The sequence below is a fragment of the Crinia signifera genome, chromosome 4 (genome assembly GCF_055691185.1).
Source record: "Crinia signifera chromosome 4, ASM5569118v1, whole genome shotgun sequence".
In the NCBI taxonomy this organism is placed as follows: domain Eukaryota; kingdom Metazoa; phylum Chordata; class Amphibia; order Anura; family Myobatrachidae; genus Crinia; species Crinia signifera.
Window position 1 is genome coordinate 181284349 of NC_139220.1, and position 19357 is coordinate 181303705.

General features: G+C 44.1%; 2 protein-coding genes across 7 annotated transcripts in view; one reads left to right on the forward strand and one right to left on the reverse strand.

Moving 5' to 3' along the window:
* The first annotated feature begins 116 nt into the window (after positions 1-116).
* The window catches only part of DCLRE1C (DNA cross-link repair 1C), a 38886-nt gene continuing 19645 nt past the window's right edge, over positions 117-19357 (forward strand). The window contains exons 1-6 of one of the 4 annotated variants that reach the window (XM_083183095.1): positions 117-165; positions 8568-8645; positions 14484-14535; positions 17436-17520; positions 18324-18383; positions 19094-19149. In XM_083183095.1, the coding sequence (XP_083039221.1) occupies positions 14489-14535; positions 17436-17520; positions 18324-18383; positions 19094-19149 (248 nt within the window). In that variant the 5' untranslated portion in view covers positions 117-165; positions 8568-8645; positions 14484-14488. Of the gene's footprint in view, positions 166-8567; positions 8646-13145; positions 13211-13237; positions 13662-14483; positions 14536-17435; positions 17521-17555; positions 17883-18323; positions 18384-19093; positions 19150-19357 lie in introns of those variants that run through there. The other 3 variants (XM_083183096.1, XM_083183094.1, XM_083183097.1) reach the window with 3 other exon arrangements.
* Positions 6862-13332, reverse strand: MEIG1 (meiosis/spermiogenesis associated 1). 3 transcript variants are annotated; one of them, XM_083183101.1, is made up of 3 exons: positions 13022-13332; positions 10233-10436; positions 6862-7054 (listed from the first exon to the last, which is right to left on the reverse strand). In XM_083183101.1, exons 2-3 carry the CDS (start codon positions 10389-10391, stop codon positions 6926-6928), a joined length of 288 nt encoding a protein of 95 aa, XP_083039227.1. In that variant the 5' UTR covers positions 10392-10436; positions 13022-13332; the 3' UTR covers positions 6862-6925. The 3 variants fall into 3 exon arrangements, with proteins under 3 accessions (XP_083039227.1, XP_083039225.1, XP_083039228.1); XM_083183099.1 differs by having other exon boundaries at positions 13026-13330; XM_083183102.1 differs by lacking the exon at positions 13022-13332 and adding an exon at positions 12886-12996.

Here is a 19357-nt window from a genome sequence, read left to right on the forward strand (position 1 = left end):
AGGGGGTCCCATGTTTATGTACTTGAATTTATGCTATCTGAGGTTCTTATGTGTTTTGTATCTAAAAATTACTTTATGCTTCTTTTTTTTTAGGACATATATGATTGGGTTGTGTTGGCACTGGTGTAAGCTGTGTGATGCCGCCAAGCTGCTTTGTGAAATTGTGTAAGTGAATCTATATTGGGTATGGGCATTGCAGATAGAAACCACTTGGCCCATTTAGACTGATTAAGGTGAAGGTGAACTCCAAAACCACTGACCTGATTGTGATGAGGTTTTCACTTTTCACCATTGTCTAGGTAATTTTTAGGGTGGCCAATCCAAATGTACAGAAATTCTATACCGGGAGTATCCAATCCCGGAATTTCAGGATCAGACTGCGCATTTGCAGTCTAATGCCAGGCAGCGTCTGAGCACCCAGTATTAGACTTGTCTTCTTGTTCCCAAAAGTGAGTATATGAAATTTAAGCTTCACAGATGCAGAGAAAAGTTGCCCTTAGAGACCAAAGGTTTAGAAAATTCCTTTTCAGAATTCAATATTTTTAATTTTGGGGGGGGGGGGGGGGGGACTTTGGGTAGGCTTATAATAATGTTAAAATGTTATTATACATTGATAACAGTGCCCTAAAAATTACCATTTCCATCTTGATGGTCCAAAACGCACCCCAAATTTATTGCAAATAGTAAAAACGATAATTTGAAACAAAAGTTTTACTGCATGACCTCACCAATTACCATCATTACTACTGCTGCATCGCCACTGCAGTGAATGCTAAGTGACTGAGTATGTACAAGTGAGTTTGAAAAAACTCAGGAGCCCGAGGTGTGCTCCCCACCACCAGTGCTGTGCCTAAACACGTGCAAAGGAGGCCGTGCGATCGAATGGGTCCGTCTCCTAGGAGACAGGGCCCCGTTTTTCCCCTAACCCCTCTCAATCATAAGGCCGAAGAGGGGAAAATAGGGAACGGTGGGTCCTCTTTGCCGAAGCTTAGAGAGACCCTCATTCCTCAACCCCCGAAAGGGTTAGGACGGTGGGTCCTCCGCACCCCATGGTTTGGAGAGACCCGCAGTGGACTTCCCTCCGCCTTGCGGCTCGGGGTCGTCCTCGGGGGGACCGAAGCTCTCCCCAAAAGGCGAGAGCTTCGGCACATTGGGGAAATGGAAGGCCCAAAAGGGTCGACCACACAACCCAAAAAAACTACAAAAAACAAGGAACGTGAAAAGTGACGAACGTGAGAGGGGAAGAGAAATAAATAATAAAGGACCCTAGCCAGAAGGCCAGGGTGGGGGTGTGAAAAATTGTCCTACCCCATCCAAAAGGACGGGGTAAGGACGTGAAGCGCTACCTGAAGGGAAGTGCGCAGTGCAAGTGCCATACTAGTGCATGGTGATTTTGGGATCACCCGTGCATGTTCGGCACCCCCGAGTTTCCCCAGGGGCACAGTGCATCCTCGGACTCCAAGCAACCGACCGATCAGCGTCCGACCAAGGTTTCTCTGTTCCCATCGTAGGGCATTTTCCAGCCCCTGGCATGGGAATGGGTACTCCACTGGGCTTTTCGAAAGACTCCCTTAGGGGCTGCACCCCCCTCGGAAGAGCAATCTACTCGGTCCCAGTGTTTCTCCGCTCCCAGGGTTAAGATACTAGGCTGAGCTTTTCGCTGTGCCCAGGCTGGGGCCCTACCCAACCTGGACCAATCTACTCGGTCTCAGCTTTTCTCCGCTCCCTGGGAATGGATACTAGACTGAGCCTTTCGCTGTCTCATCCTTCGGGGGCTACGAACCCCGTCAAGAGAGTCAAACTACTAGGCCCAGTGTTTCTCCCCCCCTCTTACCAGTGGATTTACGGAAACAACACCTCCTACCAAAGGCAGAGGTGAAGGTACTCAGCCAGACTTTTCACCACTCCCAGGCAAAAAAGAGGGGTCCCACACCCTCCGCCCATCAGAGCAGCTAATCAGTCCAGCCTTTCTCTATTCTCTGCCAGAGGCCAGTCCATACCTACTGATAAGAACAGATGAGTTTGAAAAAACTCAGGAGCCCGAGGTGTGCTCCCCACCACCAGTGCTGTGCCTAAACACGTGCACCCCAAATTTATTGCAAATAGTAAAAACGATAATTTGAAACAAAAGTTTTACTGCATGACCTCACCAATTACCATCATTACTACTGCTGCATCGCCACTGCAGTGAATGCTAAGTGACTGAGTATGTACAATTGAGTTTGAAAAAACTCAGGAGCCCGTGCAAAGGAGGCCGTGCGATCGAATGGGTCCGTCTCCTAGGAGACAGGGCCCCGTTTTTCCCCTAACCCCTCTCAACCATAAGGCCGAAGAGGGGAAGATAGGGAACGGTGGGTCCTCTTCGCCGAAGCTTAGAGAGACCCTCATTCCTCAACCCCCGAAAGGGTTAGGACGGTGGGTCCTCCGCACCCCATGGTTTGGAGAGACCCGCAGTGGACTTCCCTCCGCCTTGCGGCTCGGGGTCGTCCTCGGGGGGACCGAAGCTCTCCCCAAAAGGCGAGAGCTTCGGCACATTGGGGAAATGGAAGGCCCAAAAGGGTCGACCACACAACCCAAAAAAACGTGACAAACTACAAAAAAATACAAGGAACGTGAAAAGTGACAAACGTGAGAGGGGGAAGAGAAATAAATAATAAAGGACCCTAGCCAGAAGGCCAGGGTGGGGGTGTGAAAAAATTGTCCTACCCCATCCAAAAGGACGAGGTAAGGACGTGAAGCGCATACCTAGAGGGAAAGTGCGCAGTGCTAGTGCCTACTAGTGCATGGTGATTTTGGGATCACCCGTGCATGTTCGGCACCCCCGAGTTTCCCCGGGGGCACAGTGCAGCCTCGGACTCCAAGCAGCCAGCCAGTCAGCGTCCGACCAAGTGTTTCTCCGCTCAGCCAGTGGGCCCTTTCCGACCCCCGGCATGGGAATGGATACTCCACCGGGCTTTTTCGGTGAGTCTCCCCCGCAGAGGCCCAAATGGACCACCTGAGGAAGAAGAAACCACCTACTCAGTCCCGACGTTTCACCTCTCCCAGGGATTGAGTACTGGGCTGGGCTTTTCGCTGTCTCCCTGGCCGGGGGCGACATGTTACCCCCGGACCAGAGAGCAATCTACTCGGTCCCAGCTTTTCCCTTCTTCCTGGGAGTGGATACTAGACCGGGCTTTTCGAGTGACTCTCCCACAGAGGCAAAGACCCCTGAACAAGAGCCCCATCTCAAAGCACCGATGCTTCTCCCCTCCCTACCAGTGGAGAGAATGGTATTCCCTCCCTGGCAGGGCATCGATACTCAGCTTTCCCTAGCCCTTGCCCAGAACATGAGGTGGATTAATCACCTCATGCCCAGTAGCCGGATACTACGGTACAGCTTTTCTCTATTCTCTGCCAGGGGGCGTTCCAGACCCAACTGATAAGAACAGATACTACACTTGATCTTAGCCAAAAGGAAAAGTGCGTGCATGCAGTGATGGTCACATGGTGCACACACACATACATATTGTCGTTCAGTTGAGACAGGCAAGCAGTGAGCGAGTGAGATTTTTTTGTAACCCCCCTTTTGACCACTGAAGGGATTTTGGGCTACTAAATTAAAAGTTGTCAAAAAAGTACCCACTATTAAGTATTGATTAACCTTAGGCCTACTTTTAAATTCTTAAAGAATAATCTAGTAAATTTGGCAATTTACATATGTAGTTAGTGTATAGTGGTTACCCTAATACAATACTCATATATCCTCCTGTTTTCACCAATACATTTTCCTGGGACACTTATTGTAAAGAAAAGCACTTGTACTTTAATTACATTTTCCCAAGGTAACAAATACAATGACAGTAAAAGAATTATCCTACTTATCTATACTACTATAAAACCATATAAATTATACCCCGGTATTAATTGTTCCAAGCCATACTGCAGTATTATTTCTAGTTTTAAATTACCATTTAGGGGAAAATTTACTAAAATGGGAATAGGACTTCACATGTGATGTTGCTATGGGCAACCAATCAGAATCTACTTATTTATTTAGCACCCTCTAGAAGATAGTAGACAGGATCTGATTGGTTGCCCATAGCAACATCACATGTGAAGTAGAATACACATCTTAGTAAATTTCCCCCTTAGTATCTTAAAAGATTAACTGTGCTGTATCTTCTAAACATAATATTTCCTTCTTTATTGTCTTGGCTCCATAAACTTAAAATAATTATTGTCTTTACTCAGTGTCCTCAGACACATATACAGGTGATACTAGACAATTTAGAATATTGTGCAAAGGTCATTTCAGTAATTAAAATTAAAAGGTGAAACTAATATATTATATAGACTTATTACATGCAAAGTGACATTTTTCAAGCTTCTATTATAATTTTTTTTAAATTAAGGCTTACAGGTTATGAAAACCGCAAATCCAAAATCTCCGAAAATTAGAATATTGTGAAAAAGTTCAATATGTGGGCTGAAAGTGCTGAAAGTTCTGTAGCGAACCATCATTTACACCTCCACAAGGAGGGAAAGCCTCACACAAGGAATGGAAGGGAAAAGTGGGGAAGAAAAAGGTGCCCAAGTAGCAGGGATGTAGCCTGTAGAGGATTGACAGGAAAAGGCCATTCAAAAGTGTGGGGGAGTTCCTGAACATGGGCTTCAAATGTTGTATTCCTCTTATCAAGCTGTCCTGAACAAAAAACATAGTGAGAATCATCTTACCTAGGCTAAAGAATAAAAGAACTGGTTTGTTGCTCAGTGGTCCAAAGTCCTCTTTTCTGATGAGAGCAGTTTTTGCATCTCATTAGGAAGCCAAGGTCCCAGAGTCTGGATGAAGAAGGAAGAGGCACACAATGCAAGATGCTTGAAGTCCAGTGTGAAGTTTCCACAGACTATTTGGGGAGTCATGTCATCTGCTGGTATTAGTCCACTGTGCTTTATTAAGTCCAAAGTCAACTCAGCCGACTACCAGGACATTTTAGTGCACTTCATGCTTCCTTCAGCACACAAGTTTTATAGAGGTGCTGACTTCATTTTCCAGCAGGCATTGGCACCTGCCCACACTGGCTAAAGTATCAAAACTTGGTTCAATGACTGTGGGGTTACTGTGCTGGATTCACCAGCAAACCTGCCTGACCTGAACCCAATAGAGAATCTATGCAGCCTTCAGAAGAGCTGAAGGCTGCAATTGAAGCATCCTGGTCTTCCATAACACCTCAGCAGTGCCACAGGCTGATAGCATCCATGCCACACCTCATTGAGGCAGTAATTCATGCAAAAGAGGCCCAAACCAAGTACTGAGTACATAGACATGATTATACTTTTCAGAGGGCCGATATTTATGTATTGTGTAGCCGCCACTCAGAGTCGGGTGCTGCAGCTAAGATGCAACGCTGTATGACGGCCTGTGCTCGGGGGAGAGCCGGGGGGCCCGGAGGGTGAATAGCCAGTATCTGCCACACTGCCCCTCCGACACTGGCCAGTTGAGGGACGGAGGCATCTGCCGCTCAGAGGTGGTCCTGCCCTGCTACTCCAGCCTGCCGGACAGGAACAAGAGGTACTTGGGGTGTGGGAGTGGGGCGGAAGCTGCCCAGAAGTACCGCTTTCACTATTGCTTTCACACCGCAAACCTGCTTTAGACCAGGTATTTATATTTACCAGTTTTAAAAAAAATGTTTTAAATACCTGGTCTAAGCAGGTTTTGCAGTGTGAAAGCAGCATTAGTTTATCCCAAGAGAAGGATTACTGTTTTGTACTGCATCTCCTATCAGGGCTGCCATTAGGGGGGTGTTATGGGTCCTGACCACTCTGACATAGAGGGAAGGGCCCGGGCAGCTCATTCCCCCCACCAGTATCAGTCCCCAGCAGAGACAGAGCTATGGGAGAACACGCTGCCCGCTGATCCATGTCACATTTTAAAACCCTTAAGTTACATCTACCCCACCTGCAGTGCACATGGTTTTGTCCATTTGAGAAGGAATTTGCCTTTGCGAGTGAACCAGAATAAGGGTCTATTTGGAGAGTGCTGTCCTAACAACATGGATATAATATATATATATATGTATTTGGCAGACACAACGGGGTGGCATGCTTTATTTACTTTATATTTTTGGGTGGGGTGCTCGCAAATGGGGCATATAGGAGGTGAGCAGGGGGTGCCCTGGTCATACCCATGGGGGACCCGAAACAAACACGGGTGGGCCTCATGTCACCAGACATCAGCTGCCTACTCTGTTGGAACAGAGACTGACAGATTTGCAAGCACTACAGAAATCATTCCATGGTTGGCGACCATTGAATGATTTTGGTTCGCATATGTATAAAGTTTAGTTCCCATATAATAGGTTTGTAATAGTGATACGTCCCTGTGCATGCTGGTGTGTGGAACCTCAGCAGATTTTCTCATTAGTAGTTTTGCGCAAGTTGTTGTACAAGCGAATGCCTACCTCCATAACTCAAAAAGCCATACTCCAGGATCAGTTTTTATAAATGTGTCCAGGAATATTTATTTCCCAAGTAATATAAAAGCATACCCCCAACATACCCCTTCCATTAGGTATCAATTGCTCTGCTCCTGGACATCCCTTATAATTTAAGATGGTATTCATTGATGTTGAACTATTTTAGCTAAGAATAAGTGTTTCAACCCAGGTGACTGCAATCCTAAATCAAGAGATCCAGAAGCATAGTACTTTGTATCTGGTGGATGGGGTCATGTTGGAAGCTCTGCAAAAGGCCAGTTGTACATTTTATCTTTCCATTTCAAAGTCTTGTTTGTATAATGGTAAATGTAATTAATGGCAAAACAAGTTAATATTTACTATAAAATGTGTGCATCTGCAGCAGGACAACAAAAACAAATGAAAGATATTATGGTTATTACATAAGTAAATCATTTATTAGTTATGCCACTTTACATCGAAATCAGTGATATTTAGTAGGCATAAACTTTTACTTTATGAACTTCTTTATCTTCACACTCCCTTTGTTTATTGTAATAGTAGAACGTATTGTCCTTTCTTTGCAGTTTTTTCACAAATCCAGTGTCTGGCCAACGATCCACCTACAATACAAAAAATGAAATCATTATTAGTCGCAGATGTATTATTTACATTTTTTTTTTAAATACTTTACAGGCAGTACATTATAAAAATATCAGACAGAAGAAATAAGTAGCATAAACCAACTAAGTATCAGAGAAAATTAGACAGAATAACAGGATCATTTTGAATGTAATAATGAAAACTACTGCAAAGCTGGGAACACGCTAGGTGATGGGTCATCCAATCTGGCAGATAAGACCCACATATTGGGCACATTGGGCCTTATTTTGGTCTGTGCGGCCGGAGCGAATATGCGGCCAGGACCGTGCGTCCTAAACCCCGCCTTCCGTACGGATCGCTCACTCTGTCCGAATGCGGTAAGCCGCTGACCGCACGGAGCACGAGTGGATTTCTCATGTATACACCTCCTCCATCTCTGGGAACCTCCCCCATCATTCAAAGGTCGCATACCATCGAATGCAGGCAGCTCCCGCGAGCTCAGACCACCCGGGCATTTCTCCCTGCAAAAGCAGGGATCTGGGCGGGCAGCTGACATCCGGCAATGTCATATGTCCGCCCCCTACACGTGAGTCACGGCCGCATTACCATAAAAAACGCCCAGCGTTTTCATGGGAACGCCCATGAAACACGGGGCGTATGCATATGTTAATGAGGCCAAACAGCCCTTCACGCCCCTCTCCTCCCCCTGTTCGTAGTGTAAACAATTCATGCGGAATTTGGACGTATGTCCCTTTCGCACATGCGCAGATATGCCTCTGCACATGCGCACCAACCAGAATAAGGGCCATTGTCTAGTGTGCACCTACTACTGTGAGCCCCTGCTTGATCCATACCTGATGGAAAGAGAAGTATTGTGAATAATGATCAACATAAATTCCCTTTGAAAAAACATGCCAGATCCTGGGAAGGGTGGCCGTAGTGAGCGTGCAGAAAGTGGTTTCCAGCAGCCAGTCTGCTGCAAAATGGCATGCGGATGCTGACAAAATGTGATGATCAGCAGGTTATGCTGGTGAGAGGCCCCTGGGATCTCAGTAGGTTAAGATAAACTGGACAGTAATACTTATGAGAGGTAATCAAGTTGCCGATAGAGCAAAAAAGGGTGAAGCTTAGAACAATGCCACCAAATATGGTGTTACCAGCCTGTCAAAATGACGTGACAACATAACAGCAATGGCAGCTCCAGTGGCGGTGTGCATCCAAGCAGAGCAACAGTTCAACTGCTCGATAGAAATGCTATCTAGCTGAGAGCTAATACCACAAGGTGGTGCTGCTTAACAAAAAGCATTGATTATACCATAAATTGTGATATAAATTATTTATTATAAAAAGCATATATTAATTTACACAATATAATCTTTAAAAACTAACACACAAGACTCACAACACATAACATATAAATTGGCGAGGCTGAGTATACTAATATATACTGATGCTTTTCTTGATATTATGCAATGTTCAGTTCATATCAGAGGCATTTGATAGTTACCAGTCCCATTGTATGTTATATTGCAGGATTCCTTTCAGATTTTTGATGATTGGATATAGGACCTGTTCCCTTTATCTGAGCCGATGGTATACAGTCCTTTTCAGGTATGGTTAACCCTTCTTTGAGGGTACCGGCTTCAGGTGAATATGTCCAAATGTTAAGTCTTTAGTATCTCCTGCAGAGAGGAATCCCCGTGGCTTGGGGTAGGCACAGTATCAATTCAACTGTGTTACTGGGTGGTAACGCCGGTCTGTAGCGGGCTCCAAGTACGCGTTTCTCCCCCTTAGAATCACTTGGCGGCTTCCTCAGCTGGATCCAGCTGATTAAGCCGCTGCGTGATTCTCCTCACATAGGGCCTTATTCTAGTTCACTCTTTCTGACAAAATCCTTCTTAGATGGACAAAACCATGTGCACTGTAGGGGGGGGGGGTTATTTTGTTTCTGTGCAGGGTAAATACTGGCTGCTTTATTTTTACTCTGCAATATAGATCTCACTTTGAAGTAAAACCCCACCCAAATCTAATTCGCTCTGCACAAGTTACATCTGCCCACCTGCAGTGCACATGGTTTTGTCCATTTGAGAAGGAATTTGTCAGAAAGAGTGAACTAGAATAAGGCCCACAATGCAGAGAGGAGTGCAGTAGGACATTGACAAGCCAAAGTAATTACATTGTGGCTCATCACTGACAGTGGCGGGGGAGCATTTTAGCTAGTGCAAAACTGGCCAATGACAACAAGAGTCTGATTAGTGCATGCAGTGGCGTGCGGTGGGGCACAGCCTTTCCTGTCATACTAGCGTATATGCCGGCATTTTGAATTGATAAAGTATGTCAAAAATACAAATAAGTTATAAAAAAAAATCTTATTTTTATTATTCTAATCATTTTTATAGTCAAAACTCTGGAGTAAAAAGTTTATGGCAGGAGAGGCAGTGCCTCACCTGGCTACCTTGAAGGAGAGGGTCAGCTAGGCAACACTGTGCTAATATTTACCTGCTCCCTACACAGAGCATCTGTTTCCAGTCATGCATTTCTTTGCAAACACCTCTTCCAGCAAGAGGCAATTCTACTATGCAGCAAAAGCATTGTTCCCATTAATCGTCCTCACAGTGGCAACCACAGATTTTGACAACCACGCAATCATAACCATGCCTGATGTATTATAATTCTGAAAGCTTACTGTTTAAAAACAATATTGACTTTCAGGATGTTTCAGTTAATGGGTGTACTATTTAGCTGTTTTATTTATTATTATTTTTTATAGTAAAGTACATAATACAGATTTTTCTATGCAGTTCAAGATATTAAAATAAACACCAGTAACTTTCAAGGCAAAATTCTAAAACAGGATATGTTTTGAGAATACAAAATCTGTTTGTTTTTTTCTGGTATTTTTCCACATTTTATTTTGATTAATAATGCAAATGAAAAATGTTTTAAATTGCAGGAATAATTCCATTACCACCTAATAATATCATATCCACTGCTATAATGGAACCTAGATAAATTATTATTTAGAATACCCTCCCCAGTTCCCTACTCAAAAATCAAATCAGATCATTGTGATATAGCAACATATGTATCATTTTTTATTAACACTCAATATTTTTTACATGTATAATTTCAGTTTACTGCCCTTTAAATTCTAGAACCAGGGTGCCACAGAGAACGGTCACAATGTTAAGCTCTTACCATTTCTACTTGCTTTATATGCATGTATTCCACTTCATCTCTATATCCTGCCGTTTGGAATCTGTACAAGTTTTCAATATCATCAGACCACTGCTTTGCGCGCATCATTGATTTTGGTTTCACTTCAGAACTAATGGCACCAAAATCTTCTCCAGACATTGCACTAAGATCTTCTGGTTTAATTTAATCACATCAAATTGATTTCTGGGAGAGCAGAAAAACTATTTTTAAGAACTGAGGTTGGACAACATTATAAATATAATTTTTCATAGACAGGCTCTCAACCCCAATGGTAGGCAATGTGCAGTCCTCTAACAGCTGTGATCATAGGTGTGTGCACATTTAGTGTTAAGGGTGCACAGGCACCCCCTAATACTGTGCCCACACTTATGAACACCTTACTGCCACTAGCAATACCTTTAACCAAAGACTTTTGCTTTTTAGAACTGTATTCCATTTAAAGAAGCGCCCATCAATCAATGTGTGTTTGCATTGGTAATTGTACTAGACCATTGTCATATCACTACATACCTGCGTCATCTATATATGTGTATGACTGTATTTGCATGTACTGTTACACAGAGAAATTAGAAGATGAAAACTGAAATAGGCAGGAGATTATGCTGTGGCTGAGAGACGTTTTATATTGTAGCGAGTGCCAATAGATGACGGAAGACACGACTGATTGGCGGTGTTACACATGCCCAATAGGTGGAGCTACTCACACCCCTTTGACGGTGCACCCCCTAATAATATGAGCTGTGCACGCCTATGGCTGTAGTACTACATATCCCAGCATGACCAGCCTCTAGCAGGGAATGCAGCCTTTCTCTATCCTATGTGACTGACATTCTTATTTATCCCGGCCAGGTTTTACACTGATTTGCGTCTGTCTTGTATTACTGTTAATTGTAAAGAAGCATTACCAGAAATTTTAACACCCACCGATAAGACCCACTCCGGTCCCTTTAATAGATGCCACAATGGATATAGATGGGTGCCGCATTAGATGGGTATTTATAGTCTCAGGTACTTTGCTCTGTGTACAGGCAAATGGTGGAAGACTGGAGGGGGACGGGGCCACTACTCCGGGAATTCCACAGCGTTTTAAAAAGTCACTGGTGCAATGGCTCCCAGAAATCTTCCCTGGAAGGTCTATAGGTGCCCACACACTAGAACGATTTTTTTGCAGATTGGCCAATTTCCTATAATCGGTCAAAAATCGTCAGATATCATTCGGGTGCGCGCTACCGTGGATCTTTTGCTAAATCTTCTGATGCGGATCCATAGGAACGCACATGGGATCTTAAGAGAAATCTTTGGTAAAGATGTGTGCTTGCCTGAAATCTTTTGTCCAGGACGGACAAAAGATTCAAGGCAAATTTATGTGCACATCTTAACAGAGATCTTTCTAGTGTGTGGGCACCTTATGGCCTAGAAGGATTTTGTCAGAAAGAGTGAACTAGAATAAGGCCCATACTGCCCTGTATAGCGACTGGTCAGGGGTGACCTGTGAGAGGGTAGCTATGAGAATGCACAGCACGAAAGCTGGCCATACATCAGGATGACCTATAATGAGGTTGTGGTGCGGTCGAACGAATGATCGCATGTGCATAAAAAGTACATACCATACACACGCAGATTTATCTGCAGATCTGTCTGGTTGGAACAAAAACATGGTTATGGATGAGAGCAAATGACAGTTGACCATTTGCTTGGAAATGCTGGAAAACTGACAAACTGTCACTCGTCCATAACCATGTTTTTGTTCCAACCAGCCAGATCTGCAGATAAATCTTATGGTGTGTACACACGGTAGATATGCCGTGCTATGCGAGTCCCGATACGATCAGATCGTATCGGAACTCGCATCGCACGGCATGCTGCAGAGGCACAATTTTGACTATATAGTGCAGATCTGCACTATATAGTCTTGGCTGCCCTCTCTATTTGACAGCCGATTTTCACTCACACGGGAGCGCGCATCGGGTTCGCAAGCCCTAAAAAAGCACACAATCAGCATGCAATATGGCTTCCGATGTTCACTATATTGGCAACATCGGAAGCCATATCGCAGCGTGTGTACACACTATTACTAGTGTATGGGCAAGATCTGCTTCCGACCGCAATGAGAGCTGATGGATCAGACGTGCAAGAAGTCTGATCTGAGGGCCAACCTCACTACCCACATCGTAACGACATTACGCACATTGGGCCTTATTCTAGTTCACTCTTTCTGACAAAATCCTTCTTAGATGGACAAAACCACGTGCACTGCAGGGGGGCAGATGTAAAATGTGCAGAGAGAATTAGATTTGGGTGGAGTTTTACTTCAAAGTGAGATCTATATTGCAGTGTAAAAATAAAGCAGCCAGTATATTTACACTGCACGCAAACAACATAACTCACCCAAATCTAATTCTCTCTGCACATTTTACATCTGCCCCCCTGCAGTGCACATGGTTTTGTCCATCTAAGAAGGATTTTGTCAGAAAGAGTGAACTAGAATAAGGCCCATTGTGCACGCGATCCATTGCATGACCCAACGAGATTGGGCGTTCAGGTCCAATGTTGTTCTGGTGTAATGCGGGGCATTAACAGTATGCAGGCAATAGTTCCCGGGATGCGGGTACAGGCAGTATGACAATGACACCTGCAGGGCCAGGTTACATAAGGGGTAGGAAAGTGCGATAACTGTATATCCCTCGTTATCCCTGACGGTGAAGTAATTGCGCCCTGTATGTGCGCTGCCTCCTGCGCCTGCACGCCCCTCTGGGTGGCATACTCACTGACCGGAGCTCCTGGGATGAGGCACGAGCTGCGCTGGCAGCGACGGTTACAGGACGAGTCTCTGGTATCCTAGCAACTTATGACGCGCTGCTCCATGAGGGGGAACCGACCCGCCCACACATAATGGGCGGAGCCACACTATAGTTGCGGCAGCCAATGAGGGGGCTTTGCTTTTGGTCAGCTGACAAGTGAGTGATGAGCGGAGCTTTCTGTTAGAGAGAGGGGCTGTGGTCTGAGATGCGGCTGCCTGTGCAGCCCTTTTCAGCGCTATAGTGTGTGTCTGTGTGACCGCTGCAATATGTATTCCTCAGGAGAAAGCTGTACACTGCTAGTTCCAACCGCATCAGCCACCTGCACTCCACTTTCAGAGCTGCTGCTCTCATCTCATCGGCTGTTGAGAGTCCTATGTACATAGCAGGGCGCTGATTGGTTGCGGCTTGTCCAGTCTAGCAGCAGCCAGCCAGCAGCACACACGGGCCGTTTCCGGTACCTGTAAACTGCATTGCTCTGCTGCGGGCTGCGCTGCTGCCATGAGCTCCTTCCAGGGCCGCATGAAAGAGTATCCCGCTATATCTATTGACAAGTTCGATAGGGAGAACCTATCCGCTAAGGCTTACTTCCTGTCACACTGCCACAAGGGTGAGTGTCATCCACAGGCCAGCTCGGCACCCGGGTCTTTACTACGTATATGGTCAGCGCTTTCTTATATAGATCGTGCGGTATCCTGACAGCGCTAGAGACATGGGGACATTTACTAAGATGTGTATTCTACTTCTCATGTGATGTTGCTTCACATGTGATGTCTACTATCGTCTAGAGCTGGGGTAGCCAACCCTAGTCCTCGAGAGCTACCAACAGTGCATGTTTTGCAGGTCTCCTCACAGAATCACAAGTGAGCTAATTAGCTCCATCTGTGTATCTTTTAAAATGTGTCAGTGATTAATGAGTGCAGCTGTGTAGCAGTTAGGTTGTCTGGAAAATGTGAACTGTTGGTAGCTCTCGAGGGCTAGGGTTGGCTACCACTGGTCTAGAGGCTGCTAAATAAATAAGAAGTAGATTGTGATTGGTTGCCCATAGTAGCATCACATGTTAAGTAGAATACACATCTTAGTAAATTTCCCCCATACAGAACTTTGCCTTATCACTCAGGGAAAGTGACCGTCACGACTGTATGTATGGGGCAGCTGTCTGAGCAGGAGCATGTGGACCCCCACGAGGGAGAATAGCCCCTGTAAGTTGGGTTACCGACTGTCTGCATTTGAACAGTCGGGATCCCGAATGTTGGGCCCTTATCCGGCACCCTTTTAAACAAACTTGTTTTTATAGTTATCCTTTAAAAGTAATGTACCAATGGCCCAGCTATTTTTTTCAGTCCTACAGCATTCTCTTTGTTTGTTTGGTTTATTTATTTATACTTCGGAAGTTGTATTATAAATAAACTTGTTACCTTCTTTTTTGCAGATCACATGAGAGGACTACGAGCTCCCCTTTTGAAACGAAGACTGCAGTGCTGGTATGCTATATGTATTATAACTTTGTAGACTTCATTTAAAGGGGCATTGACTTCCATATTGAATGTGCAAACATCTGTTTTTCACTAATGAAATGTGCAGGACATGGATGTTGAGAAGACTGAGGTTTGCCACTAGATACTGTGCCAGCCACAAATGCTGCATATTTGGCACCAAAACCTTAATGTTTTATAATAATACTTAATACTGGTACATTTGAATACATGATTGCTATTCCTCTGACTTCACCCAATGGTAACAATAAAGATGGTGAGATCTAGCTGTATAGCAGGTGGCATGCATTTTGTCCAGTTCTGTTAGTAATCCTGGTGCAATGCAAAATTACCTTTCATGAGCAGCCCCAAGTTCTGTTGTTAAATAGCTGAAATGGTCGCCTTGGCCAGGTGAAGGTACTGAATGGAGCAAACTGTCACCAGAGTGGGCTATGGGCCCCTTTCAGCATTGAGTGCAGAAGTCTGAAAGTCACAAAAAGTAAATTCTTGTACTTCTGTGCAGCAGCAGTGCGCATACTCTCGCAGTGCGATCGCATCCTGGAAGTTTGCAATTACACCTTGATTGACGGGGTCAGGCGTTTATGGGGTAGCAAAGTGTTTTGGGGAGCGGTCCAGACAAGAAATGTATGTCTGGACTATTTTCAGGGCAGCTGATGTGAAAGCAGTGGCGTAACTACTGTAAGGCAGCCGCTTGGGGGAGCAAGCAGCAGCAGGGTCTGTGTGGGCGCCGGCACCTGCTCTATGAACTGACATGCTGCTACCTGCCGCTGTCCACTGACTGAGCACTGGAGGCGAGTCATCCGCAGCGTGGGTGGGGCCATGGCAGAGATGACAAATTCTCCCACTGATTCAATTGACTGCACACAGAGCCAGCTATTCGCTACTGTGTACAGGATGGGCAGGCAGATGGGTGTGCTAGGGTGGCCTAGGATGCGTCGGAGCCAAGGGAAGCAGAAGTGTATGCTGGTCTCTTTTCCTCTCTCCTGCTTCAGCTTCTCCCTTATGCATGTGACGTAATCACGTCACATGCTGGAGGGGGGGCGCCACAAACTTTTTGGCAGGGGGCAGGAAAAATTATAATTACGCCATTGTGTGAAAGGAAAAATGGCACGGGTCCTCGCCCATCGCAGCCAGGCTGCACAGGCAGGGGTCCACCCTAAACACTGTGATCAAGGTGATTCCTGCGATGCAATCACAATTAGATTAGAGGATGAGCCTTTTCATTCTGGGCGGCACCCAGCATGCAGTCGCATGCAGTTGCAGTTTTGCTATTTTAGCAAAACTACAAGTGATGCTGAATCAGGCCCTATGTTTGCTCTTCTTTAAGTAGAACCTGTGGAGGTGCTTGCAGCATTTCTGAATCAAAAAGAAATTTACAATTTAGTTTTGTAGAATTGATAATAAAATATTACTTTTGTTGGTAAGCTGCTCAATCAGAGGTGTGTCATTCAGGTGCCAAAAGGGAGGGGTAATTCTGTCTAGGAAAAAAAACATTTTGTATCCCAATTGCACACTGAATGAGAAAATAACTACATATTAATCAGATAATACAGAGATCTTGGTTGCATATATCTGCAGATATAGGGCTAAGCCCCCAGGCCGTATGTCAAGGCCTCTCTGTCACTGGGGGTCCCTAATACTGGGTATGGGTCTGGGGTGTGGGCCCCCAACATGCCGACACAGGCTGAGTACTCCAGGGCAGCACACAAATGAAAATTAGTAAGGGTTAATAAGAAGCACATAAGTGCTATGTAGGGAAGTGAAGGTGATTAATATGTAGTTATTTTCTCATTCAGTGTGCAATTGGGATACAAAATGTTTTTTTCCTAATAAAATATTACCAATATCTTTAAGGGGAAAAAAATGTTTTATCTTTGAAATTGTGACCCTTAAATTGTGTCTAAATACAGGGTGAGGCAAAATAAAATCACCCAGATTATTAGGGTTAACAAAAACGGTATGGTAGATGCTATTCATAACTGCCTGTACATATTGTAAAAGTGCATGGAATACAGTTTATTTTGAATTGGTCTTGAATAAGACATTGGATCATTCCACATCAAATCAACACAATTTTCCCCCAAAATCTACATTTTGGGCCTGCTTTCTCTCTCATACTGGGGGTTATTTTGGTTCATTCTTTCTGATAAAATCGTTCTTGAGCCGTGTACACACGGCAGTGATATTGTCTTAAAACGCTGGCAATATGGTCGCTGGCAACCATATTGCCAGTGATGGGAGTGTGCCCCGGCGATAAATCGTTCTCATCACTCCTGCGACCAGCTGATTACCTCTGCGGCACCGCCGGCAGAGGTTTCTTTTCATCAGCGACCATTTCTGGTTGCCGATGAAAAGGAGACATTGAGCGATATATTACTCGGTGATATATCGCCCCGTGTGTACGCACCGTTAGATAGACAAAACCATGTGCACTGCAGGGGGGCATATGTCAAATGTGCAGAGAGAATTAGATTTGGGTGAGTTATTTTGTTTCTGCGCAGGGAAAATACTGACTGCTTTATTTTTACACTGCAATATAGATCTCACTTTGAAGTAAAACCCCACCCAAATCTAATTCTCTCTGAAAAAGTAACATCTGCCCCACCTGCAGTGCTCATGGTTTTGTCCATCTAAGAAGGATTTTGTCAGAAAGAGTGAACCAAAATAACCCAGCTCCCACTGGGTGGGAGCTGCCCAGCATGTGAAGTAGCAGATTGTTCTAATCTAATTGTGATCACATTTCAGCAAAATAAGGGTAAACCCCCAGCCTTCGCAGGCTGGCATCCTGTATAATCCAAGACAGTTGTTCAGATGGAGTTTATTACAAGGAATGCTTAGTGAAATCTCGTAACTGAAAATGTCTCGCTTTGTTATTCTATGTATTGCAGCCTGAAGGTGTACCTGTATTGTTCTCCAGTCACAAAGGAACTGCTGCTAACAAATCAAAAGTATGCATTTTGGGAATCTCGCATAGTAAGTGCTGTATAAAATTTATATTATTTATTATTCTTTTAAACACTGCAATAATGTCCATGTATTTATTGGGCCAGGATATGTTAGGACCTATTCAAAAAAATGTATTGTGTTTTGTTTTAGATGGGAGCACAATAGAAGAATGTCAGGGAAATAGAGCAGTATAGGAACCCATTGCTCGGTGTTGTGTTTATTAAGTGCCTGCATGCAGCTCTAATGTCTGCGTCTTGGCTATTGCAGAAACAAAATGGTGACTTTCTCGCAGGAAGTCCCAACACGCTTACATCATTACTGTTTGTGGACAACATAGATGGCATGGCACAGAGATAAATGGTGCTTTCTCTCTTCAATATTCCCACCAGGTGTGCAGTTACCATGTCATATTGGAAAGTTCCTTTGTGTTTATAATGAAATAAGTCTTTATATTATTACTGGCCAATGGCAGGATGTGTGACCTGTACACATAAGCCATTATTCAGATCTGATCACAGTACAAATTTGCTCTCAAAATGGGCAAAACCATGTGCACCGCAGGTGGGGCAGATGTAACATGTGCAGAGAGAGTTATATTTGGCTGGGGTGTATTGAAACTGAAATCTAAATTGCAATGTTAAAATAATGCAGCCAGTATTTACCCTGCACAAAAACAAAATAACTCACACAAATCTAACTCACTCTGCACATGTTACATCTACCCCACCTGCAGTGCACATGGTTTTGCCCATTTTGAGACCTAATTTGTACTGAATAAGGGCCATAGTGGAAACCTGTACTGTCAATAATTATAATTTGTCTGTGTTTAGAGAGCAATTGAAGTGGATACTCCAACACAGATTTATTTGATTGATGAAGCTACTGATGAAGTGAGTATTTATATATTAATGTATTTCTAATTTGCTTGCTAGTTGGTAACTACATGTCAGTAAATTTACTAGCAGTCCAAATATTGGCCACCCTTTGCCTGTTGGCAAGAAGATAAGAAAGAGAAATTGTATATCCGATAGTACTGATAGCTTTGCTTATGAACGTCTGTTGATTTTCAGTCTTAAGGCCCATACACACTGGGCGACTTTGAGATGAGAGCAGTTCAGTTTACTCATCTGAGCTGCTATCCGGTTCAGTTATGGGCATATTGTTTGAGAGCTGATTTCCACTCAGTCGATGCAGTTGTGAGCAGAATTCACCTAATGTTATGACCCGCTATGTGCATAGTGCATAGCTGATCTTTTATGCCCATTCTTGCATTGCAAGTGCATTGTAAAAATAAATTTAGCAGTATAAATGTTAGTCCTTTTTCTCACAGTTGTCAGAAAATAATATATCATGGCTTAGTAACCGTGTTGGGAATCCACACACAGGTGCTTGAGGAGAGCACCAGAAATGGCAGGGCTACCATCCTGCAGCTAATGCACCCAAAATTGACCACCTAGTGGATAATGTTCTGCACATATTTTTCAGTAGTATTGTGTATGCTTGTTCTGGAAGTAATAATATATAATTTGTAAAGGAGATGATTTGAAAAGCAAATTAAAATATATTTTATTAGTAAAAGACACTTTTTTTTTTATTTCAGAAAGAAGCCATTTTGGTCACACTTTTACCAGCTGGTCACTGTCCAGGCTCCGTAATGTAACATACTCAGTAATACTTTTTTACTATGTCTGTTCTTTTTAAAGAATTTTGTTTTCTTTTGTATCTCTTCAGGATTAGCCAGGCATGTCCAAACTGTGGCCTTCCAGCTGTTGTGACACTACACATCCCAGCATGCCTTGCCATAGTTTTAGCATTCCCCAATAGCAAAACTGTGGAAAGGCATGATGGGACTTATAGTTTCACA